The 27,198-nt window shown below is 41.6% G+C and overlaps 1 protein-coding gene across 5 annotated transcripts in view; it reads left to right on the top strand.

Moving 5' to 3' along the window:
* SEMA5A (semaphorin 5A) overlaps positions 1 to 27,198 on the top strand; it is a 472,307-nt gene that overhangs the window by 287,003 nt on the left and 158,106 nt on the right. For all 5 annotated transcript variants that reach the window (XM_026017648.2, XM_072752696.1, XM_072752695.1 and 2 more), the window contains 3 exons: positions 9,797 to 9,859; positions 21,354 to 21,452; positions 23,433 to 23,646. In XM_026017648.2, coding sequence (XP_025873433.1) covers positions 9,797 to 9,859; positions 21,354 to 21,452; positions 23,433 to 23,646 — 376 coding nt within the window. The remainder of the gene's footprint in view (positions 1 to 9,796; positions 9,860 to 21,353; positions 21,453 to 23,432; positions 23,647 to 27,198) is intronic.

Raw genomic sequence — 27,198 nt, 5'->3', positions numbered from 1 at the left:
GCCATATCCCTCTCTGTTCCCCACCTTAGCAACTTTCAGTTCCTCACACAAATATACTTTCTTACCATTCTGGGCTTTGCACTGGCTGCTTTCCTTGCTTGTCATGAATGCCCACCCCTGAATCTCCTCATTCACTGGTCAGTCTCTTCACATCCAGCCCAAGCATTGCCTCCTTGGGACCTGCCCTTCATTCATGCTTATCTATATCTGTGTTCCCCTTCAGTACTCCCCAAACTGCAGCATGAACTCCCCAGAAACTCTTTGGGATCAGGGATGCATCTTTCCTATTTATAGGGACTGACTCAGATATTTGGCAGAAACATGAAGATGAATTTATCCACCTTCTTGCATGAAGATCATCTGTACGTGTGGGTGTGTGTGCATGTGTGTAGTTCATGTATACATATGCCTCTATTATTTTTCTATCACTGCTGTGACAAATTAGCACAAACATGGGGACTGGAAACAGCAGAACTTCATTCTCTCACAGTTCCAGAGGCCAGGAGTCCAAGATAAGTTTTATGGCACTAAGACCGAGGTGTCTCATAGGCCATGCTCCCTGTGGAGGCTCTAGGGGAGAATCTGTTCCCTGCCTCCTCTAGATCCTGGCGGCTGCTGGCCTTCCTTGACTTGTGGCTGCATCACTCCAGTCTCTGCCTCAGGGCCGCTCTGCCTTCTCCTCTGTGTGTGCAGACCCCTCTCTGCCTTCCTCTTCAGGGTATGTTCGATTGTATTTGGGAGCTGCCCGAATAATCCAGGGTAATTTCCCCATCTCCAGATCTTTAATGTGGTCACGTCTGCAAGTCCTTTTTTCCCCATTCAAGGTACCATCCGCAGACTCCAGGGCATAGGATGTGGCGATCTTTTGTGGGGCTGTTATCAGTCTACCACAGTCTCACCCTGACGTGCACAAATGTGTGTTTCTGGGTGCGGCCAGAGCCATAGAACCCAGTTCCCTCATAGGAAGTTGGGTAAAGTTACAGCGTTTGGCAGTGAATTGCCAATTCCCGCTGATTGGGATAGCAGTAAAGCTATGGAGAATGGACCAAATGGGGGAGGGGGAGCATGAGGGATGTTCACCACAATTTCTTGTAAAATTATACCAAAAATTTTCCATTTTCAAACAAAATATCTTAGACATCACGTGTACCCAAAATCCACCTGCTCTTGGCTGCCTGAGGGGCTCATTCGGTGGAGGGTCTGACTCTTGATTTTGGCTCAGGTTATGATCTCAGGGTCATGAGATCGAGCCCCACGTCAGACTCCGTGCTCAGCATGGAGTCTGCCTGCGATTCTCTCTCTTCTTCTGCTTCCCCCTCAAATAAATAAATAAATAAAATCTTAAATAAAAAAACTCACCTCTCATTCTCAGACATGAAATACTTCTGAGGTTCTTTGCTGGATAGAGGTCTTTCTCATCTAAGATTTTAGTAATAGTTGTGATAACATTTTAGGACTTACCTCTGGTAAGTAAGCTCTTTAGACTAGAGAAGAGAGACAAATGTTTGAGGAAATAAATGGCAAACTCAAAAAGTATTGTTTAATGATAAAGTATTTGATTTAATAAGTTGCAGCAGATATTCATAAAATCATGAGAATATTAAATATTAACTGGAAATGAATATATCAATAATGTTCATTAAGTTCTCATTTAACATTGCAATCATATTATAAGTAATGTTTCTTGAACAGAAGTATATCATCCGGTTTCACATTTTCTTTAAAATAAGAAAGAGGGATCCCTGGGTGGCGCAGCGGTTTAGCGCCTGTCTTTGGCCCAGGGCGCGATCTGGAGACCCGGGATCGAGTCCCACGTTGGGCTCCCGGTGCATGGAGCCTGCTTCTCCCTCTGCCTGTGTCTCTGCCTCTCTCTCTCTCTCTCTCTCTCTCTGTGACTATCATAAATAAATAAATAAATAAAAATAAAATAAAATAAGAAAGAAATGTAACTGCCCAAATGTACACCAGAAGACAAATTTTAATGTTCATTTTTCTCAGCTGCAAACAAAAATTTATGGAAATAATGCTGAGTAAGGCTCATAAAAAGGGTTTTCAGTATATCCTGAGATTTGGCAACTAGATCGATATGTTCTGAAACTGGAAGTAAAGTCAATCTTGGTAGTGGTAGGATGCATCTCAGGAAACCAGCATCATAATGTGAATAGTAAATAAATTCTGAGTGGTTGGCTCAGTGGATATAAAATAAGTCCCCAGTAAGCATCTATAATCTGGGCTTTCTGTGTACTCCAGTGAATCTAGTGCACATATTCTAACGCAGAACTGCAGAGAAAAGTAATCAGATATAAAGTGTTGTTTGTTTTCATGAAGCCAGTTTCAGAAAAAAAAAGAAAGAAAATATTGATGGAAAAACTAAAAACAAACACTCATCTATTTAAATCTATATTGGCGGGACGCCTGGGTAGCTCAGTGGTTTAGTGTCTGCCTTCAGCCCGGGGCATGATCCCAGGATCCGGGATCGAGTCCCACATCGGGCTCCCTGCATGGAGCCTGCTTCTCCCTCTGCCTGTGTCTCTTCCTCTCTCTCTCTTCGTGTCTCTCATGAATAAATAAATAACATCTTTAAAACTAAATAAATAAATCTATATTGGCTGTTAAGCTGACAGTTTATGTGGAATGTCTTCATTAGGTTTCAGCCAGAACATACAATAATGAGACCAAAACTGAATGACTGTGACATTAGGTGACCTTACAATTCTAGCAAGAGAAAGCTAACACACAAAAGTCATAAGTGGCATGTAACTTATATAAGAATTATCATGTGTCTGCATCTTCATTTATGTTCAAGTTATGATTGCTGGAATCTTTTTCTACATCTGTTTCATGTTGTCTCAAAATAAATACCTTGTTCCTTCATATTGCTTGTGTGATAAATTCCCTTTGAACCATTTGACCACATTTCCAAAAGAAATTTCATTATATGGCTCATTTTTGTATTTGGGCCACAGTTGTCTCTCTTCACTTTTCCCAATGGCTTTAGAATATGATTCCTAGTCGTCAAGTGCTGTACATAGGAATGTTTTGGTCAAAGCCATGCTACAATGTTATCCTTGCAAAGACATTTCCAGGACAACTTTTATTATATAGCAAGTTGTTTGTCCCTAGAGTTGCTCTGTATCTTACAAATCATCCCATGCCAATATGCTATTCATTCATATATATATATATATATATATATATATATATATATATATATGCAAGGCCTCACATCATTGTCAAGAAAGAAACCCAAAGCAGCTTTTGGTACTAGGCTTACCTTCCGGTACCACTTCTGTTAATAGCATCATTTTTTTAAAAGATTTTTTATTTATTTATGAGAGACAGAGGCACCACTGAGCCACCCAGGCACCCCATCTTATATTATATCTTGATCATATAATTTTTGAACCTAGAGTTTCATTAGTGAATCATGTCCCATCCCACTTAAGATCAATACTAGGATCAGTCCGGAAAATTTAAATATGAATACACTCATTACAAAGGAATCAAAGTCTTTAAAAAAAAATTATTTTATTTGATATAGTGAGCAAGTGAGTGAGAGAGAGGGAGTACAAGTGGGGGTGGGCATATGGAGAGGGAGAAGAAGACTCCCCGCTGAGCAGGGGCCAGATGTGGGGCTCCATCCAGGACCATGGGGTCATGACTTGAGCTGAAGACAGAAGCTTAACTGAGCTACCGAACTACCCCAGAATCGAAGTCTTTTGTGATTAATTAATATTTACTGAATGCCAGCAGCTCTGAATTTAGGTGTGCACAAATTTGTGATGTAGACATGTATCTTTCTAAACCGTGGGACAAAGAAAGTGTGACAATCAGAAATGAGGGTCACTAACAATTTCAGTAGCTGGAGAGCACAGGCTTCAGTCCAAGTTACCAAGTTCAAATCTCAATGTCTCAATTACTATTTTTATGGCTTTTTGGTAATTCAGTTAGCCAGTGTCCTCATCCAGAATATTAGAGTAATGTTAATCCCCTGCATAAAATTATAAAGAGACTTAGAAAATGTATAGAAAGCACCCAGCTCTGTGGTCAGTCAGCATGATGTAAGAGTTTTGTAAATTGTCAGTATTTTGCCTAAGACTTGGCAGCTGATTTCTGGTGAAGCAATGACCCTCATTTGAGTACTAGCAGTTGTCAATCTCAAACTGTTACTTTTATATACACTGTACCTGGTTGAATGGTATCCTTTCAAAATTCGTGTCCCCCAGATTCTCAGAAGGTGACCTTATCTGGAGATAGAGTGTTTACATGTGCAATAAGCTAAATGAGGTTTTCTTAGCATAGAGTGGGCCTTAGTCAAAGACCGGAGCCCTTATAAGAAGAGAACATTTGGACAAATGGAGGCAGAGGCTGGAGTGATGCTTCCAGAAGCCCTCAAACACCAAGGCTGCTGGCCTCCACGAGAGGCTGGGATGGGGGCCAGGGGGCAGACTCTCCTAGGGACTCCTGAAGGATTAACTTGGCTGGCACTTTGGTTTCAGACTTCTAGCCTTGGGAACTGTGAGGGAGTAAGGTTCTACTGTTTAAAGCCACCCAGTCTATGGTACTCTGTTATGACAGCTCTAGGAATCTAATATACTGTCTATTCGATTAAAAAGCAATGCTCAATTTAAAAAGATCCAAAGAGGGTGCCTGGGTGGCTCAGTTAGTTAAACATCTGACCCTTGATTTCCGCTCAGGTCATGATCTTAGGGGTCTGTGCTCAGCACTGAGTCTTCTTCTCCCTCTCCTTCTGCTCCCCCCATTCTCTCTCTCTCTCTCTCTCTGTCTCTCTCTCTCTCTCTCTCTCTCTCCCTGAAATAAATAAATAAAATCTTAAAAAGATCCACCAAAAAACAAAAGGTCCAACAAACATTTAACAATTTGGGAACTCGAGTGAGTAGCTATCAAAGTAAGTCTGATTTGATATTCGGATGTGGAAGATCTCGGACTTTCATATAAGGATTTTTAAAATGGTAGTATAACACATTTTTATGGGATTTCTATGTAATTGTGGATGATGTCAGTGTCATGAGAATCAAAAACTAGTTGTTGGGTAATAGGACTAACATTCCCATGTAGTTCTCTGATTCGGAAGTCACCAGGATCAATGAAGCGGACTTCTATATTTGCCATGATCATGAAGGCAAATGTACTGCAAATTGATATTGAAAGCAAATATACAATAGACGCTACAAAGTAAAGGCAGAGAAATGTAGAACAAATCCCTCCGAACTGACTAAACTCTTTACCCCTCTGTGCCTTTCAATGCCCACCATTTCCATCTCAGATTCCACGTGTTTTGATCCTGCCATGTGCGGCCACTAAAGGTAATTCGCGGACATGTCCATGCTTAAGGATAACTGGATTAACACTTTATTGACGTTACATAAAAATCAGTTATTTCAAGTTCCAACTCATTTGTGTTTTGCTTGTCTTGTACAGGGGTATGTACATTCCCTGGCAATTTATTTACAGTTGCCACCATGATTTAACATTCTCCAGCATTTCACAGAAATACATAACAGAAGAATATGAATGTGATGTCAAAAAAAAAAAAAAGAAGAAGAAGAAGAAGCCCTCAGGTGGTTGTTAATTTTTGGCACTGTGTAATTAAACTAGTTTTTTTAATGTTATCTTTTGCCAGTATCTAATTAGCAAAGCCATCTGCTGAAAGAGTAGTGGCCCATCTGCCTAGAATGTTGTTCTCTTCATTTTTATGAAAAGTATCTGCCTTTGCTGGTCCCTGTCTAATTAACTCCTCTCGCTGCGGAATGTGATAATACGCAGCTTTGTTTATATACTTCTGAGAACTGTGGATTTAAATGTATGTAACACGTATGTACAAAGAACCAACCTTATTTCTTTCCCACGTTTGATTTACTCCTGAGATCAGAGCTCCGTTTATCACAACTTGAGCATGTGTATGTGTGTGATGGTGAGGTATGTACTGTGTCACGCTTCCTTACATCCCCAGGGTTTCTGCAGATATGAAATGACTTTCTGTGAACCTACTCTATTTCCTTTTCCGTCTGTCTATAGCACTGTGACTTCTGGAAAGCTGATGATGTTGTACGTTCCAGGGTATCCCTGGATCGGAAATGCACTTGGCTATTGGAACGATGGAAATGACCACTGGGAAATTCTCAGAGCTAGAAAGATGTTGTCCAGACTGATGGAAGACACTTATATTTTATCATAGACTTCTATCCGACATGTGCAAATATCACCTATGAGTCTATTTCTCTTCCACCAAAATTATGTAGTGTAGTGTCTTGCACTTGATAGGTAGATACTTCACCATGTATGACATGAGAGAGAGAATGAGCATATGTGTAAAGCAAAGCTTCTGTAAGTAGTTGAAGAGCACAGATGTTACCGGTATGTGTTTACAGACAAAACAAAACAAAAAAAGGTTCCATAAATGGGATTCCTCATGTCTCTTAAGATATAGATGCTTCCCCATCTTTGCCTACTGTGGATAGTCTTTGGATAGCCAAGTAACCACAAAATTACTGCTACATGTCTGCTGCCAAAAAGTATAATGAAGGTTAAATGCAGAATAGAGAATTGAGATTTTTCTTCTCTACATGGCTACTGCACAATAGAAAAAGACAAGAAGTGATAAAAATTAGATTTCAAAAAGAACGCAAAGACTCAGGAAATAAGATCATGAGTGCTGTACTGAGATCTGAGATGTAGAATGTTAATGCCTTCGCATTTGTTTTGACTGTCATAAAGATAGGTTTGTGTAGAGAGGAAAGTGTCTTAAAAGGTAGTCAACTGGAAAGACGGCTTCACAAATCAGTAGTGGGATTTGTTCCAAAATGATGATGCATGAAAGAAGAACAATGAATCTCCTGTGAGAATACAGCAAGGAGACTTGATTAAAAGAAATTTAATTGATTAGAACAAATCTTGTGGAATAAAGAAAGTTATGACCAGGTTAAAACATAATAAAATTCCAAACAGAGGGAGTAACTGAGAAATAAACTCTGGTACAGGAAGATTTTGCTGATACTCGTATTTCTTTCTAATGAAAGTGTTATTATTATTTTTTATTCCCTCCTATAGTTGTGATGTGGTCAAATGGGTAAAGTCCAGTGTACTGAGAGAATAGAAAGACTCTATAGGATTAACAGGAACATCTGATTTTAGCCCAATCTGGGAAAGATGTGTTTTCCCCCCTGCATTCTGTGATATGTTTTGTGATCAGAATCTGTGATCCAGTAATATTTGTCCAGCCCTGCAATAGGTAGTTCAGTCCATTTCTAGTATAAATCTTGTCTATCCTGTCCTCTCTTCAGGCAGGAATTGAATCAACAGAAAAGGCGTACAGTCTTGGTCTTCAATTAATTCGGGATTTGAATATTATTGGAAAGCCGGTTATACTGTAATAAAAATGCCTCAGAAGTAACTTTGCTTCTTTTAATAACTCTTCAGAAGTATCTGTAAGATTTGTCCTATTTTCTGTTGGTCTAATAAACTTGTGTGTGCAGGTGCTCTTTCTTGCTAAACTGGATAAAGTAATGCAATATTTTTGAAAACTTATATTCTTTTTTCTATTACTTTCCCCATCCAATCCTTGGCCTCTGTTTATCTGAAAATGCACAGGCTACTTGGGTATCAGGCAGACTGGGAAGACTGTTTGTCTGCCATTTCGACAGAATGCTTTGATGAACAATTTTGATGGCATTTGATAAATATTCTTGCTGCCTTGGGTCTAACCATGCTCCTCATAGATCTTAAATTGACTGAAAAGGGAATTACTATTTAACTTTCAGTAAAATCACTGGGCTAACAAGAGCCCCTGTGAATACCTCTTTATTTAAATCTTTTTTACTTTGTGGTCATCCTTGCAATTATATAACCACATCCTCCTGGTGATGGTAAGTCAGAGTTGCAAGTGGGTCAACTTTGTAAAAGACCATATCATAGTGTATCAATTCTGTTCTTAGTTTCAGTAAGGCAAAATATGGATATCTTTGTTTAAATACAAATAGCAAAGTGAGTTTTATAAAGAGACCTAAGAAAGGAAAGGTCCATTTGGAATAATAGTAATGCACTTATTTTAACCCCCTGGGGGACACATAGATCTGCCACTACACGTGAAGCCCTTATGTCTGCTCGGGAGGTGTCATCCCTTTTCATGAAAGTATTTGTCATCCTTGCACAGAATTCAAGTCATTTGTTTGCATCAGATGTTGACTAGCTGTGATTTTATTGCTGCCATTAAACATTATGAACAGGAAGACATCACAGAAAATTAACAAATTCTCTTATCAAATGTTGACACTGATAAAAATCTCTAAGTCTACCCCCGGGGAAAGCAGTTATATTGTTTCTGTTTGAAAGACAGGGAAGGAAGTGGTTCTCTTTAGAATACTTTTCTTATGGACTCATGTTTGCCAAGGAAGATAAGTTATACAAGATACAGTGCTTTGTGTTTTAATCTCTATTATGTAACATTCTTTGGAGGACAGTCAATACTAGATTATGATGCACCATTACTTTGTAATTCTCTAAACCTAAGTGAATAGTATCTTCCTAGAAGTAAGAGTGAAGCCATTTTTCTCCTTCATATTATTTGACAGTAGCTTATTTTTAGTTTAGTTTAGTTTATTATTTAACACTAGTTCAAATTCACAAAAAAAATTGCCCCCTACTTACTTTTTCTGATAATGGGGTGCCTAGTTGGTTAAGCATCCAACTTTTGATTTTGGCTCAAGTAATGATCTCAGGGTTGTGAGACTGAGCCTCACATCAGACTCCACGCTGAGCTTGGAGCCTACTTATGATTGTCTCTCTGCCCACCCCCTTCCCCTGCTCAGGCTTTCTCTCTAAAAAAAAAAAATTTTTTTTTTAAATCACTCATAATGATTTAACTGGTCCTCCAGAAATCCTAAATTCTGTGGAAATCTAGTTCTAATAATAAGCTGAAACATAAATCCACATTCCATGCAATAATAAAAAAGATAACTCAGTTTCTTAAATTTGCTCAAAGAAGTAATTCACAATCTCAGCATATAGATCGTTAATATTTGCAGTCATCATCATTTCTTCCTATGAAGTAAGGGCTGTATACTATCTCAGCTAATCACAGATTCCATATGTGAGGCAGCTGCATATGTGAAACAGTGCACATCAACTTGATCACTATGAGTTAGATTTGGAAAGTTTGGGAAAACATGCTCGAGAGTTGTGGCTCTATTTAGTCAGAGCTCCTAACATGTGAGAGTTCTTGATATTGGATGAAGTGCTCTTTGCATGAGTTATTTCTCTGATTGACTGTTCATCATTTATATATGGATCTTGGGAGTAAGAATGTACAAAATCATCCTTGCTCCATTATCTTTGAATATTGATAGACATTCTATTAACAGAAAATACAAATGTCTAAATGAGTATTTACATCATTTTGTTCCATGGCTTTTCTTTCCAGCATGCTGGATAGATCCCATAGACCTATCCTGTGATTTCACTGAAGTGATACTTTCAGTAATTAGCACAGTAGCCACCAACTCCTTGCATGTACCTTTCTTACAGTGATCTCAATATCACACTGTGCTTAGTACAGATGCTTAGGGGACAAGTCCTTGAAAATGCTTTGATTTCAAAGCTAAATATAAGCCCCTATGAGTGAATTTCATAAATTTTGTGTAAATTCTGTTAGTATGAAAACTTTGATGCCATATTATGCCCACATTTCCTACTCTAAGTACCGATGCCTTATTTTTTTCCCCCTCTTATTCAATCAAAACCATATTAAGTCACTGTCATATTTTGGTGTTTCCTACAGGCTGTGGAGTGGGAGTGTGATGAAGCCACCAAGAAGGCCTGTTACAGTAAGGGTAAATCCAAGGTAAGGAGCATGCAGGTATGTGTAGTCACTGCTGTTTGGCAGGACTATACATTCCTGATGATGGTGCCTTGTAAATTGAAAAAGATAAACAAAGTAAGATTTAAAATACATGTACAAGTAGGTTCTCAAGGTTTTAACATTAAATCAAGATTAACCACAGTTTGCAAAAAGGATTCAGAATGCAATAGCAGATCTGATTTGCACTATTAATCATTAGGCTAAGATAGAGAATCAGTTGGCTATGATATCATTTGGAAATATGGGCCTGATTTTTAAAGATAACATTTTAATTTCCCCCAATCATATCTTAGGGCTGATTCTATAAAGTGACAATATGATTAGTAGATAGATGTGTAGTGAAATGACGAGATACCTGCACCCCAATGTTCATAGCAGCGATGTCCACAATAGCCAAACTGTGGAAGGAGCCACGATGTTCTTTGACAGATGATGGATAAAGAAGATGTGGTCTATATATAATGGGATATTACTCAGCCATCAGAAAGGATGCACACCTATCATTTATATCAACGTGGATGGAACTGGAGGGTATTGTGCTGAATGAAATAAGTCAGTCAAAGAAAGACAATTATCATATGGTTTCACTCATATGTGGAATATACGAAATAGTGAAAGGGACCATGAGGGAAGGAGGGAAACTGAATGGGAAAAATTAGAGAGGGAGACAAACCATGAGAGACTCTTAACTCTGGGAAACAAAGGGTCGCTGGAGGGAAAGTGGGTGGAGGAATGGGGTAACTGGGTGTCGGGCACTAAGGAGGGCACATGATGGGATGAGCACTGGGTGTTATACACAACTGATGAGTTCCTGAACACTACATCTGAAACTAATGATGTACTATATGTTGGCAAATTGAATTTCAATTTAAAAAATAGTAAAACTATATCTAAAATGATGAGCTTTCTTTATAATCAATCTTAAAATATCTATAAAATAAACTCCCTCTCTCTTTCTTTCTCTCTCTCTCTCCTCCACCCCCTCCCTTCCTGTATGAAAATCATCCCCAAGTTCCTAAAGAAAGAGTAGTTTATAGCTAAGGTTGGAAATGCATTTCTTGAGCAACTGTGAATAGGGTAGACCTGCTTCCACATGTATGGCTGGCTCCATAGAAGCAGAATTCCACCATCCAGGGAAATCTGGTTCTGAGAAAGTGATACTGGATCATCTTGAGGAAATTCCTTTGCAGCTGGTACATAGGCTCATCAGGTCTTGTCTTGAGAGGGATGGTCCTACTGTATTGGAGCATGGGCCTTTCCAATATGAATCACAACTTGGGTCATACAAGAAAGCAGATACCCAGAGAGTAGCAAGTAAGGCTCCCCATGCACATGTGATCCCAGAGCCAAGAGCTTGGAGGAAATCTAGCCTATGGAGCGAGTGATCACTCTGTTGTTTGTGAAAGACATTAAATGCTTTATTTCATCCAATTTCATTGCCCGTTTTTCTTTTAACTGAACAATTTTGAGAGTCAGACATGGAGGCAGATGTCAGCACACTTAGTTATTGGGTTTTTCAAAACCGAGTAAAGAACCTGGGAAGAAGGAAAGGGGAAGAAAGAAAATGCAGTCTTAGCCAGGGAAAACACTTGGATACAAAGAAAGGGAAAAAAAGGCAGAAATTGATGAAGGCAATTTACTGGGAGATCTTTAACCTCAGAAAATGCTTCTGAGATAAATCATCAGAGACACAAGAAGATGTAAAGATAACCCAGGTTACAAAACCCAGGAAAATTGTCTCTTAAAATGCCCCACAAAATAAATGATAAGTAACTAATGAATTATTACTGAGTTTGGAGAAATTATGTGTAAAACTCTGTCTGAAAAGGTGCTTTTTATATGGTTTGCTTTTCCTCCCTGGAATGTTTTCATGTCTTGCTACACCAGATGCATTGCCCGCTGCTCACCAGAGCACAGGGAGTTCCTCAGATAAGATGGCCTGACTGTGATGTGGAGAGGCAGGACTGCCCAGGGTGCTGGGGGCAAAGACTGTTTCCTTCTACCAGCAGAAAGCATTGACCTTTGTTTCCATGGTTCCAATGCCCTCATCATCCCCTTTGCCCAGCATCATAGGTGCCTTCCAGGGTCTGTGGCTATGCCTCCTCCTTCTTGTTTTTCCTCTCCTTCTTCTTGTCTTTATCTTTTTTTTTTTTTCTTTTCTTTTCTTTTCTTTTCTTTTCTTTTCTTTTCTTTTCTTTTCTTTTCTTTTCTTTCTTTCCTTTTCTTTTTTTTTTTTCCCTCTGGCTTTAGCTCTTCCTTGTCTTCTTTCTTCTGGGTCTGTGAGCATGCCAGTCAGCACACTTCAGTTTGGGGAAACCCAGCAACAAACTTGGTGGACACCTACCTCAGTGCCTGTCTCTCAGCATGGGTGTAACCTGGACCTGTGGGGGGCTGTGCCTTCCTACCCTTACAAGGGGCCTCATCTCAGGAATTCCCCTGGTTTCATCTTGCCTGCACTACCCCTTTGCCTTCCCTAGTTACTGCCTGGGATTTGTATCATTTTCTGCAGGATTTCCTGCTCCTGCTGCACCCCCACATTACACCAGTTACCAATAGCCATTTGTATTTTCGCTGTCATGCTGCATTTTCAATATGCAATCCATGGCCCTCTGCTGGGAGCTGGGCCTGATGGTTTCTTGTTGAACCCAGGACACAGCCTCTGTTGAAAGTGTAACCCCAGTGTTTTGATGTGTGACCAAGCACATGAGACCTGAACTTGGGTGGTGAACATTATTAATTCAGGGTTTCTCACCATGCCCCCTCTTTTTAAATAAATATTTATTTATTTATTTATTTTAGAGAGAGAGAGAGAGAGAGAAAGAGAGCCGAGGTGGGAGAGGAAGAGAGAGAAACTCAAGCAGTCTCAGTCCTGAGCACAGTGCCCAACACGAGGCTCAATCTCATGACCCCAAGATCACAACCTGAGCCAAAACCAAGAGTTGCTCACTCAACTGACTGCACCACCTAGGCGCTCCTCACCCTGCTCCTCTCAATGTCTAGGGGCAGATCATTTTTAGTTGTGGGGTCTGTCCTGCTTGTTGTGGATGTGTAGCAGTGTCCCCAGATACCCACTAGGTGCTAATAATCCCTCTCACCCTGTCATGACAACCAAAAACAACCAAAAATTTCTCCAGAGATTGCCAGATACTGACATGGTTAAGAATACCTACTGTATTTCTCCAAATGCTGAATGCTTTGGCAACTTTTACACGGTCCATTTCAAATGATTTTTGTGCTTCCTCTAGATCATATTTATTCATTTCATGGACTTTTTAAAAAATAACGATTTTCTTCCCCTCTTTGGACCATCAGTCTCCTGGGTCCCTTATGTATTTAAGGAAAACATCTGATTATTTATGTAGCCTTCTCCTGCTGATAGTCTTTGAGTCAATATATATATATTTTTTTATGATAGTCACAGAGAGAGAGGCAGAGACACAGGCAGAGGGAGAAGCAGGCTCCATGCACTGGGAGCCCCACGTGGGATTCGATCCCGGGTCTCCAGGATCACGCCCTGGGCCAAAGGCAGGCGCCAAACCGCTGCGCCACCCAGGAATCCCTGAGTCAATAATTTTATAAGAATTAGTGTGGTAGCCTATTCCTAGCAGATCTTTACTGCTTGGAGTGAAAAATTGCTTCTGCTAAATCAAAACTGACCCATGCTTTGCCTTAAGCTGTGACCATTGGTTGTTTGGTGCTTAGAAATTAGGCAAGTGAAAATCAGAAACATATAGGAAAGAGCATCTTTCATTCCATTAGGTAACATACACTTGATTGACAGAAGGGGTCCGTCATTACACCCTCAGCTGGGTCCTCTGTAACACAGAAGGCAAATGAGCAAAACAAGTATTATTGCCTAAAGTCAGACCATCAAATTTCACATGTTCCTTGTTTTAATGGGTTAAAACCAACGGCAAATCTCAGTAGTTACAAGTTGATTCGAACTGCATTTGTAGATGGCATTTTTTTTAAGAGGAATATGTTCACACAGATGAAGATGAATGTCAAGTGCCAGCCCTCTAAGGAGAGATCGCGTGTTATTTTAAGTTGCATTAAGTGTATTGATAGACCCATATACACTTTTGAACAACCTGTGCTCAGTTGAAATGGAATTCGGTTTTGTCGCAGTACCGTGTGAGGTAGAAGTTCATGCACATAAAATGATGTGATGGGTTACAGAGGCATCAACCTAAGCAGCGCTGGTGGGATGGTCCATGGGTAGGGAGAGCAACAGGACATCCGGCTCTTCATCCTCTTTCACTAGTTCCTTTTTTTTACTTAGCTTCTCTGTTACCTTCTTAGAATAGCCCCTGACATAGTGGCCATCTGTGAGAGGCCTGAGCTCAGCGCCAAGGACACAGAAGAGAGGGAAGCAAGGCCCTTCCTACGAAAAGGAGCGGTCAGGCCAGACACCACCTGCCCAAGGGCCAGCCCCTGAATTCACAATTCAGACAACCCAAATTTCTCTGACAGTTCAAGGGTCCAAATCCGAAAACATTTTCACAGAGTCAGCTTACCTAGAAGCAATCCTCTTATCCGCGGTGTTGCCTCTTGAAGTTTCCATTATCCATGGTCAACCGCAAGTCCATGGTCCAAAGGCAGATGATCCTCTCTGTTTGATGTCACGTCAGAAGGTCAGTAGTACTGTAACACTACGTGACGATGTCTGCATCATTCACCTCACATCCCTCATCACGTAGGCATCTTATCTCACATCACTCACAGAAGGGTAATACAGTACATAAGACGTCTGGAGGGAGGGAGAGACCACATTCACAAAACATTCACTACAGTGCATTAACTGTTCTCTCATTATTTGCTGTTGTCACCTCTCCCTGTGCCTAATTTACAAAATCCACTTGATCATAGGTATGTCTGTCGAGGAAAAATCATAGTACATAGAGGACTTGGTACTGCCCGTGGTTTCAGACATCCCCCGGAGGTCTGTAAGGCATACTCGTGGATCAAGAGGGACAGCTCTAACATCTGTTTGGGGGAGCCTAATTCAGGCTTTCCATAGGAGCTGTGAGCTTAGAAATAAGAATTCAGCTTCTTCATATTTTTTGTTTGTGCAGTTGTATTATGACAACTGCACCAGAATTACAAAGTTTCCCTTCTCCCCAAAATCAAAAGAATAATGCAAAGTGTGACATCTCAGAAATGAGAAAAATGCCAACCATGTTGACTGATCTCATTTTTCCCTCCAGCCTGAGAACAGTGGCTTCGCTGCTCCGCATACTGCAGCGCATGCAGAGCGGGGGTGCCGGGCGCGGGCGCGGGGGCGCTGCTTGCTGGGCCACTTGCCGCTGTGATGGGGACATTCCTCAGCTGGCTGCCGAGCAGGGCAGGAGGGAGATGACACTTTTCCTTTTGTTTCCCTGCTATTGCTCAGACCCACACGGGCACCATGTCACGTGTTGTCCATTAAACTGACAGTTCAGGGAACCAGGTCAAGAAAATGTCACCAGATCTTTGATTTGGGCCCATTTAGAAGACAAAGGAGGTACTCGGGCTGCCAATTCTTTGTGAGGTTTGAGTTCAATCGTATTTATAAAATTTTCAGCTCATTTGGAGAAAGCAGGTGACTTTACCCACAATGACTCAAACATTTCATGCATTAAAGGGGGGAGGAAACATCGTATTATGTATTTTAAAACTTTTTATTATAAAATGGGTCATATTTAATTCTTTTTGGAGCACCATTACAGAAATGGGCTTAAGAATTATGTAAATGTGTTTTAAACAAATAGTATTTGAATCATAAACGGGCAATTCTCCCTTGCTCTGGCAAGAGTTGCATGTCTGGGGTCAGTGTATCCGCCGTGCCCTTTGGGAAAGGCACTGCTGTCCCCAGGGCAGAGGGCCTGGTTGGCCTCAGGCACCTGTTGCAGCCTATGCTTTTCAGACTTTTCTTGCTCGTGATCTCATTTCAGTACTTTTAACACCAAGTTCCTAGAATTAGTTTGCTATGTAGTGGGAGAGTTTTGAGGGACATCCAGGACTCTGTAGATTGTCCTTCCTGCTGTTCTGGGGTCCCACTAGCCATGTCATCCCCCTGTGCAAGGAGATTGGCCAACTCCAGATGGTGGGGAGAAGCCAACTGGACACCATCCTGCCTGGGAACCTGGTGGCATGTGGGGGGAGGGAGGGATCTTGGACATCTTCTCCCAAAGTGCCATTATTTGGAATTCTTGAGTTAATGCATGCAGCACACTATAGACCTGAATTTATATAATTGCTGCAAAAATTGAAGACTTTTTAGGTTAGAAACACAACCTGTGTAGGTTCTGTGCAGGAAGTTTTAGTCTTGTTTTGTTTAATTGAGGTGTCCTCAGCAAGTTTTCCATGGAATTCAGTTGAAAATAGTCACATTGTGTAAATATATGCATAATAAATACACTTTAATTTATCCATACACTGTATTACGTAGCATACAGTAGATATATTAACATATATTCACATACATCTGTGTGTTTTTATGTCTACATATTTATAGATATGACATCTACATATTTACATATAAATATGACTATAATAGCATGTCTATATATTTATTTAAACTTATATAATCTGGGGGTGCCCGTGTGGGCTCATTTGGTTGGGTGTCTGATTCTTGATTTTGGTTCAGGTCATGATCTGGGTGTTGTGGGAGCTCAGCATGGAGTCAGCTTGAGATTCTCTGTCTCCCTCTGCTTCTACTCTTCTCCTTGCTCATGCTTATATGCACTCTCTCTCAAAGTAAATAAATAAAACCTTTAAAAAGAAAAGAAAAAAAAACCTTTTGAAACGTATGCACATGCCTACCTATGTAATACATGTGTCTCTTACACACATACGGGATTTACACATATGTCTCATTTGTATATATGCCGTATATATAAATATATATACATCTGATTGGGTGATACAGTTCCTCAAGATTCACCTGGTAATTGTGACTTTCAGTAAGTATACAGTCAACATAAGAAGCATGTGCAGTTACAATAAATTGCTCTTCGGTGCTCTGGATGCTCGGAAAGGTGATGCATAGCTTAGGGAGACATGCTGCTTTCACTGGGAGCACTGTGATTAGCATAAACGCTGCCAGGCTCCCAGCCCACATCCCCCACTCCTAACAAAGATGGGCTGGCGTTGCTGAGACATCTACCCTGTTTACAGATCATCCGCCTACACAGTGACAATCTTTCTTCAAGCAGAACATACCTGTTTGGAAAGGGGGGAAATGATGAAATACTATAAGGGAAAAACCAGTTAACTCATTCAAAACAAAGGTCCTTAAGACATGTGTTTTCTGTCCTGGGGTCAAGGCCATATGTCCTTGAGACCACGTGGACCTTGGCCTGCCTCTGTCTCAAAGCTGGTTTAGTGAGTCAGCAACTATGCACCCCAGCTATCAATTCAAATAAGAATTGGTTTGAAGCCAAGGACAGGTTGACCCGCCTGTGGGATCACAGGCGCACATGGGTCGTTTCAGTGTTCAAGTGGGATTATCAAAATGTAGATAGATGACTCTCATTATCAACAACAGAAGCCGTGTGGTGGGGGCTGCTCGTGGCCTTGGAAATGAGCACTATGACTTCTTGGAAAACCAGAATTCATTAAATTCCTTTAAACTATTTTCAAGATACAGAAATGGGATAAAAGAGAAAAAATTCTTAGATGAGAAAGAGAAATTCAAAGATATTTAGGTAAGTTGATTTTTAAGACAAACCTATGACAGAATTTCCTAAAGGGACTTCTCTGTCATGCCTGTACTTCTAGAACTTTAGATAACCTGTAAAACAGCCACATTTGTAGCCATGACCAACAACGCGATCCACCAGGAGATTTTCCGCAGGAGAATTTGGGTCTTAGATTTTCAGCAGGAGACTGATTATTACAGAGCTGGGGCTTCATTCCTTTCATTCTTAATTTTGACTCTCTGATTTCCTAAATTTATCTGTTGGTTGAAAGCTAAGTACCTCTACTTTCTTCCATTCCTATGTGGTCTGCATCTGTTTTGTCTGCACTTACCCCAATTGTTCTTTAAAAACATGATTTTAGATGCACTTATTTGTTTAGGATTCACATCCTGCCTGCTTCTAGAATCAGTGGAAGCAGTCTGTGAATTAAACATGAGGGGACTTTTAAGGGAGTGAGAACAGGGAAAGCTCTGAGATGAGTTGAGCCAGACTTTGGGCAGATGACTTCAGCTCTTGACAGTTAAGAAGCTCTTGACACAGAAGCGCACCTGCCTCCAAAGTTCCTCTTACAGAACACGAGGAGCGAGCATACCGTCCTAGCCTCCTTGGTGATAATGCTGACCTCTTCTTCCCCTCCTCCCCTCCTCTCCTCCTCCTCCAGTGCACCCTGGTTGGCATACTGGACTCATCTAGAACATTACACTGGTCAGGTCCCATATATCTCAAGCAACTCGGGACCACAGGGCTGGGTCTGTCCTGTATCCTTGAGGGAAGGACTGCACAGAGCTCCATGTCTGATCGTCCTGGTCCCTGGCCTGTTCCTCCATACCCCCGCTCTGCAGACTCACTGAGCTGGGAGGTGATCCATGGTGCATGGGCACGTGACCCTTCTCAGACAGTAGAGCCGCCAAGGTGTTCTCACATGGTCCTAGTTACTCGAACAGGCTTGTTAGCAATTGAAATAATATTGTGCCCGCCCTTATTTACTTTTTTCCAAGATTAAAAAAAAAATTACGAGTTGGATTTATCCTGCCTCCCTGGAACACTTCTGCATCCTGGTCATCACCCTCCCTAACCATCCTTCCATGGGCCTTCACGGGTGTTAATGACCTCTGGTCCTATTTTCGCTTTGTCTTTCTTTTGGGAGATAAACATTGTGTTGTCCTGTTCTCTGTCCTTCCCAGAACTGACAAGAGGCACTTGCTTTCTCTCCCCCAGGTCTATAGACAGCATCTTTCACTTGGGACCTTGGAATAACTTACCCCGGACTGTGTTCATGGATATGTGTTAGTCTCTTGATTTAAAATGACAACAAAAGGGGCACCTTAGGGGAGCAGGGCTTAGTCAGTGAAATGTCCGCCTTCAGCTCAGGTCATGATCTTGGGGTCCTGGGATTGAGCCCTGCATCGGGCTCCCTGCTCAGTGGGGAGTCTGGTTCTCCCTTTCCCTCGTCTCTCCCCCTGGTTGGACTCGCTCTCTCTCACTCTCTCTTTTGAATAAAGCAATAAATAAAATCTTTACAAGCAAAAGAAAAAAAATAAAATGACACCTTAAAGGTTCTTGTACATCTTCACTCCTCCTGGAAAGAGTTCTAAAAGCACAACAGAAAACAAGCCAAATCCCTACCTCTCTCCACTGTTGGGAACTTCCTGTCTCCTAGGCATGGCAGTGTCATTTCTGTGTCTGTTTTATGTGCTGAGGCACCAAGCCCTCTCTGCCCTGTGTGCTCCAAGGTGCCTTTTTGGAGTCTCGCTCAGACCTTGCTTAGGCTGCGGGTTTCCATCCTCGCCTTTATCCTGTCTTTGCAGACCCCGGTGCCCCCGTGCTCCCTGACTTGGCTGGGCCGACGCGCCCCTCCTCCGTAACCTCCCTGTGCTCCCTCAGCCTGGGAAGGGATGACCGTGTGGCTCTTTGAAGCCATATTTTGTTCTTTCTCTTTTGTACTCTCTGCCCTTTCTCCAGTCACAAAAACAAAATAGAACAGAACAAAACAAGCCTCCTCTCCATTGCTCAGCTACCCAACGCACCACCCACTGTTTACATTCATTTGTTAATTCTTCAGATATCAAACTTAGAGCTTTCATTCCTTTTTGTTATTGTTATTTTTCTCAACGTGTGTTCAGATTAGTCGCCAGTGATCATTTCTTACTCTTCTTGCTAAGTTATGGTATTGGGAGAAGTATCTACTCTTGACATTTTACTTCATATTTAGAAAGCAGATCCCCAGACTTAGCTCTTTTCATCATCCTTAGGGCCAGGACACCAGCAGGCTGAGTTATGGCAAATCAACACCGCTTGGAGATGGGGGTTCCGCTCAGATTGCAGAGAGCACTGCCAGGCCATCCAATCCAGAGCTTCTTATGCAGGGCAGTGTGCGATTCAAATCCTCATGGATCACACATCTGCTCTGGCCCCTTGCTTGGTTCCTTACCGCATCCTGGTGGCTCACTGCACTCTGGTCGTGCCCTTCCACACCTCCCACCCAGTCCAGGCACTAAGGGACAAGGGCCCCAGTTGGGGAAGTGGCTTCTTTGCCCGTCTCCCAAACTGTAATCTCCCTGTCACAAGATTAGCTTCTACATGGAGTGCTCCTTCAATATTGGATCAGGTCAGACTTCATGCAATGAAAACAGAAAATGAGTCCTTTTGCTTTTGGAGTAAAATTCAAATTCACTAGGCACCAGCTGGCCCTTTCTGACTCCATGGTGTATGTGTTACCTCTTCCATACCCAATGAAAGCACCATATTTTCGTGAGGCACGGTGCCTCGGCACGGTCCATCCCACCCCCCACCCCGAATGTCTTTCCACTTTAGGCCACTAAAATCCTATGTGTGTCAGGTGGCATTTCCTCCAGGAAGCCTCATTAAATTCTGTCCTTCCTTTAAAACTTACATTAGATGTCACCTCCTCTGGGAAGGCTTCCTGCATCTCCTCCCCTTCCCCTTCCCTCTGGAGGTAGCGACATTCTGTTCTCTGCACAACTCTAATAGTTGTTATGACCCTGTATTTTCATTTCCTGCTAAGTGCCTGGATTGTGACCTCTAGCACAATGTCTGCCAAAGAATATCTAATCAGTAAATGCTGGCTGAGGCCCATGCGCTACGATGACAGTACCCCATATTTTCTATGCATACTTTGCAAGCACAAAACATTCAACTCTGGGTCATCACTCAGCATGGGGTTTTATCCCACATGTTCTGGACATCCTTTCCTTATTAGTTACATTTTTACTTCTCCATCAAGACTCAGAAATGTTCATAGATTCTTACTGTGTATGGAACAGCCGTTGAAAATTTTCTGAAAACTTGTTCCAATTTGTTTACAGAGCTTCACATGTGACCCTTGCCTTTGCAGAAGTATTCGTAACATTTTTTTTCAAAGTTCCAGAGAAGATTTCTAAGACATCTTTTCATGAGTGGCATCCAACAGTTTCCTTTTATTTATTCTCCTAACACATATCAAAGGAGATTTCCAGTTTGCACTGTTAACAGGTACAATTCAAAATGAAACCACATTCATCACAAAAAGATACATGCTTTGAGATTTTAAGTGAATGTATATATTTATCTTCATTAATATCTTCTGTTGGACAGGTGTACAGATGGAGAAGGTCAGATTATTTAACAGTTGTATTGTTTCTTGGGGGGGGGGGTCAATATCTAAGAAGTTTTTTTTTTTTTTCCTTTAGTGGTCAATTACTATATAATTTGTTAACCAGTCAAAATCTATTCAGTTTCACCATTTCTTCTGAGCTCAGGCCTTGTTAACATGTTTCATGTGGACTTTTTTTCAGGAGGAATGTCAGAACTACATCCGGGTGCTTTTGGTGAGTGGTGACCGGTTATTTACCTGTGGGACCAATGCTTTCACACCTGTCTGCACCAACCGCACGGTAGGTCTTCATCTTGAGCCCTGACACAATCTAATACCAGGAAAATCCAAACATTCTGTCAAATCTGTAGTTTTACATGTATTTCTTTTCTCTAAGGACTTGTTTTTTAAACCAAAGAAAAAGTCTTTTTTCAAATTGAATAAATATTTGATGTATTGATTTATTACTAATCATACTGCCTATGATATAAAGAGCTGGAAGTAGCTATAGCTTGTTTAATTAAATCCAAATATGTTTCTCAACTGTTTCTACCAGCTTTTCCCCACCAGTGATCCCAAGCACTAATCCTCAACATACTCTTCATTTGTTCTGGTTTATTATAGAGATACTGACAAGTATTAAAATGGCCTTAAAATCATAATCCAGGGGCACCTGGGTGGCTCAGTCAAGTTAAGCATCTGCCTTCAGCCCAGGTCATGATCCCAGGGTCCTGAGATTGAACCCCATGTCGGGCTCCCTTCTCAACGGGAAACCTGCTTCACTCTCTGCTCCTTACCCCACTTGTGCTCTCTCTCTCTCACTCTTGCTCTTTCTCTCTCTTTCCAATAAATGCAAAAAATCTGTAAAAAAAAATTATAATCAAAATGAAGAAAATATAATTTATAAATTGGGTAAGAACAATGTCAAAAAATTGAAGCTAGTCAACAAATGAAGCCCTGGGCAAAGTAAAGTTCCATCCTGACCTCTTTTTTTTTTTTCCTTTTTAACCCATCCTTATTGGCAGAGGGCTTTCCAGCGCCTGCCTCTCACACCTGTAGATCTGCAGGGTTGCCACAGCACACATGCAGTCTTCCTAATTTGAGATATAAGTGTGATGTTCTGCAGGGAGGATAATAAAGAAATATTTTATGTTGATTTCTTGGTTGCAAAACTCTCAGAGCCTGAATTTATCATCTGCAATATTTTCAAAATAACATTTGGTTATTGGAAATATAAGGGAGATGAGGAGGAGGATAAGTGTTTTAGAGAGAGGCCTTTGTCTCATGCCCTGTTCTCAACACTTTGCACCTACTCAGGTGGTGGTTATCTATAGCAAGTGGTGCTGAGTTTTTTGGTCCCTGTGTGTTAAGAGTTTAAGGTGTAAGGATTTTAGTAACTTCCCTGGAGCTAACCCTCTGACAGCAGAGCAAACAGAGTGTCTAGATCCCCTGTCTAGTCCTTCTGCTCTGTTACGACCTAGATCAGGATGAAGAAACTGGTGGAACTTTTCTCATTCAGTGATTGGTTGGGAATCTAGCCACCAGATGCCTGGGTTCATACTAGATGCTTCACTTGTCTGTCTAAAAACTGATGATATAAAGTCTTGGAAATTTGGGTTGCACAGTACAAAATAGCATGTATCCTTATCTGTGAGCACAGTTTTGGGCTATTTGTAACATCTTAATTCCCTTGTAGTGATAAAATTGTACATAGTCTTTATTGTGATTTGCATTTCTGTAAATATTGAAGTTTTCTTTATTAAAGTGAAGGGATCTGCAGTGCCCATGCATCATAAATAGGCCCCATGTACAATCGGGACGCCTGGGTGGCTCAGTGGTTGAGTGACTGCCTTTGGCTCAGGACATGGTCCTGGAGACCCAGGGTTGAATCCTGTGTCGGGCTGCCTGCATGGAGCCTGCTTCTCCCTCTGCCTGTGTCTCTGCCTCTCTCTTTCTCTCTGTGTCTCTCATGAACAAATAAATAAAATCTTAAAAAAAAAAAGGACCCATGTACAATAATCTTACTTCGCATTTTGTGAGAGTTTAATGGTTTGAGGTCCAGCAAGCGTGAAGGGACGATGAGGGAGGTGGGTTCTCTGTCCATGTCCACCAAAGAGTGTTTTCATCAAAGTCAGAGTGCACACATCTGTCTTGTCTTATCCTGAGCCCCAGAAAGTTTATCACTTATGTATCCTTTGCAGTTTGGGCAGACGTAATCCGTTAATGCTCTTAAAGGGCTTTCAGGGGGATAATCAGTTTCCTCTCTGGTCCTCACCCACAGTTGAGTAACCTGACTGAGATCCATGATCAGATCAGTGGCATGGCCCGCTGTCCCTACAGTCCCCAGCACAATTCCACGGCTCTTCTCACAGCCGGCGGGGAACTGTATGCTGCCACAGCCATGGATTTTCCGGGACGGGATCCTGCCATTTACCGGAGTCTGGGTGTCTTACCTCCTCTCCGCACGGCCCAGTACAACTCCAAGTGGCTCAATGGTAAGTCTTATGGTCACTGCCCATGGTCCACCCTGTTTGTCTGTCATGCCTGGTTACTTGGTAACCAGCAAACTGTCACAACTCAATTTCTTTGTTTTCTAAAGAAAGCAAAATGTCACTTGTTTCGTACATCCGTGTGGAAGGCATTGTATGGGGCTCTTTAGGAGTAGAAGGGATCAGATACTGTCAACACTGTGAACCACAAGTAACAGGGCTAACGTTGATAGGACCATTCGTCGAACTTACGATGTCTCAAACAATGCTATTCTTTGACGTTCAGGAAATTTGATATTGTATCAAAGATATCTGTTGATTCATGTATGTTCTTTCTTAACTTCTCATTGTATATCTAAAAACAGGAAATTCCTGGAATTTCATGAATTTTTCGGACACTGGGTAAAAGGTAGCTCCAAAGAGCTTGATCGATTTAAAAAAGTATCAAGTCACATAATTAGAACACCAGGGGAGGCATCTTCAGAGTTACTTGGTTCGATGGCACCAGAGTCCGTAAGCTCTGTCCCTGGTCTCTCTGCTACCTACACTGTGCCATCCACAGTCCTCAAGCTGGCTCTGCTGGGGATGTAGGAACAGTGATGTAGTTCCTGGCCCTGCATCCAGGTGTGACAATATCCAGAAGAAGAAAAGGATATTCCTCGTATTTTTTGGCGTTTGTGGTGTTTTTGTTTGTTTGTTTTGTTTTGTTTTGTTTTTAAAGAGACCAGAAACCCCCAGAAGACTTCTTTTCAATCTTGGACTAGAAATTGGTCATGTGCTCACTAAGCAGTCCTGAGTGTGGAGTTCCAGCAGAAACTGAGCTTCTGTATACGTAGGTGTTCATGTGTGAATGTGCCTGTACAAACAGTGTTTTAGATACACACACCGCAGGACATACCTTTATTCAATAGTCTGCATGAAGATGAAATCTTGAAATTGCCCTTATAATATTGATTATTTTGAACTTTCAAATTCTACAAAGGTTTACTGACCTTTTGTCAAGTGCAAGCTAACTATATAGACCAGAATTTCTCAACCTCAGCACTGAGAAAAAGATAATACTTTGATATGTGTGTGGTGTGGGGCTGTCCTGGTTATCATAGGATGGATAGCAGTATCTCTAGCCTCTACTTGCTAGATGCAATAGCACCCCTTTACCAGTTGTGATAGTAAAACAGTTTCCAGAAGTTTCCAAGTGTCTCCTGGGGGAGAAAAATGCCTCTGGCTGAGAACTACTGACTTTGGCTCATTATTTATGCATATTTATTTGTATGTGTATATAAACATGACACAAGCATTTTTCCAGATAATATAGTTCAACTAGCCACCAGGTTGCCTTTAAAAGACTCCCTCTAGAAAAGAGAATCTCCTCATCAACTTTCTCCAGTAATTTAAATGATTCTGTAGCTTCCAAAGGGCACCATGAATTGTTTTCCTAAACTGCAGCTGTAACTAGATTTTCTTCATTAACATTATTTCCACTGAACTGGTTTTAGACCCCTTTGGGCCCTGGAGCATTCCTTTGTTTACTTAAAGTTCTTCTTTCTGTTCATTTGTTGATTTTTACTGACCAAGCAAAGTTTCTAGTTAAAAATCAGAATCACCTGCCCCCCAACCAAAGGCAGTGTAATTAGAGTTTGTCCAAAGCAAAGTAAAAAGTCATTAGGAATACCATCTCTCTCTCTCTCTCTCTCTCTCTCTCTTTTTCCCAAAAGTGACCCATTGAAGAATATCCTGGAAAAATAATTCAGGTCATAGCATGAGTTGTAAATGTGGACTGTTTCTTTGCATGTGACTCCAATACCCACTGGCTGATCAGATGGTCTGATTCCATTAACCTTTGGGTGGAACCCTTTCTGTCTGAGAGCCAAGTGATGTGAGAAGGGCGATGGGAGAGCTAACTGTGCTTGTTAGCACAGTCACCGTAGGCGTGCTGTCAGTATTTGTCGAACATAATGAGTAATGTTTTAGGTTCCTAAAGTGCGCTGCTGTTTATATGTGATAGAATCCAACCACTGAAAAATTGAAGATAAGTCCAAGGTAAACATGGTAAAGCCACCCTCGACCCACCTTGTCATCCTAATTCCCATGGCACCGGATGGTGCTGCTGCCTTCACCTGCCCACCAAGGAAGGCCCTCACTCCAAGGGCAGAGAGCAGAGATTTCTTGAGTGTTGAGTGTTTCTTCCGTCTCCTGGTCCTGTTGGAGCACTGCATTCTTCTACTGAGCCCCAAGATACTGTCTCTACTCCTGGCTGGCCCTGGTTTTCTGCTCTGATTGACCATCCAGGACAGATTCTGGTCTCTGACTCCACTTAGTTCTGCTTCTGTCCCCAAGCTGAACCTGGAAGCAGGGGCCTCTATTCTTACTGACCTCACTGGAATCTGTCCTTTGCATCCCACCTGCTGTTTAACCAGACGCCCTGGTCTCAGTTCCCTGCTGTGTTCTGGAGAAATTTTCTTTCTTTACTTGAGATTGTTTGCGTATCTGTTATTCCTCCCCCCGCCCTTTTTTTTCCATAGCCTCAGATTTCTTCCTCTCTAGTGATGACTGCCATCTTTTTATAAAACTGTGCAGATGTCTTTCCCCTTAAAGGATACAAAAACAAATAAAGAAACCCAAACAAGCTGAAAACAAAGTTAGTTCTGCAGTATCCAAAAAGGGTCCTATTTCCTGTTGTGATTTTAGCGACCCATTCAATGAGGCTCTTATATTCTTCTCCAGAGTTCTCAGCTGATTGAGAATCAAGGCACGCAGGAAACAAATGCAGAGCAGAGGTTTGGATTTACTGTTGATAGAGCTGAGTGGGTGTTCTGGAAAACCCGGAGCTGGTGTGGTCAGCTACGAATATGCAGATGATGGCCTGCTGAATGAGGAGGCCCAAGCCAGCCTCATGACAGTCATCAGGAGCTCCCTCCGCATTAGAGAGCCCACTCTAGGAAAGCCCAAGCCTGCTGATGGGAAATATGGTTTCATGACACTCACTCATAGACATGAGCAAATAGGGTTCATTACTTACACATCTCAGGCTGTCGCTCAGCTAACAGCTGCTTGCATATGATGATAATCAGGACTCATTTCTTTGTTTTGGCCATTTTTTGGTTTTGCCAACAGTTTTGTTTGACAGAAGAGAATTGTCTTAGCAGGAGAGAGGTCTAGAATATAGGACCTTTTAACTATGGCATGCACAATTTTTGTGTCCAGATGCGGTACTTGTAATTAAGTTGCACCCAGGACAATTTGCCTTTACACAGAGGTGGCCCTTTTATAATTCAGTTAGTTGCCTAATACAGGAAAAACACAGTGGTCTTTGAAGATTGTAGGAGAGGATGCTTCTTATCTCTTTCAGCACTGGTCACCCCAGATATTCCTCAGCTTGTGGCAATATCACGCGGTCTTTGCTTCTGTGTTCACATGGCCTTCTCCTTGTGCGTCTCTATGTCCTCACTTGGCCATTTTCATGTAAGAGCACTGGTTATACTGGATTAGGGGCCCACCATCCTCTGGCATGAACTCCTCTTAATTCAATCTACCATGACCCCATTTCAAATAAGGGTT

This window comes from Vulpes vulpes, chromosome 3 (assembly GCF_048418805.1).
Source record: "Vulpes vulpes isolate BD-2025 chromosome 3, VulVul3, whole genome shotgun sequence".
Classification (NCBI taxonomy): domain Eukaryota; kingdom Metazoa; phylum Chordata; class Mammalia; order Carnivora; family Canidae; genus Vulpes; species Vulpes vulpes.
This window is presented reverse-complemented; position numbering and strand designations above follow the sequence as displayed.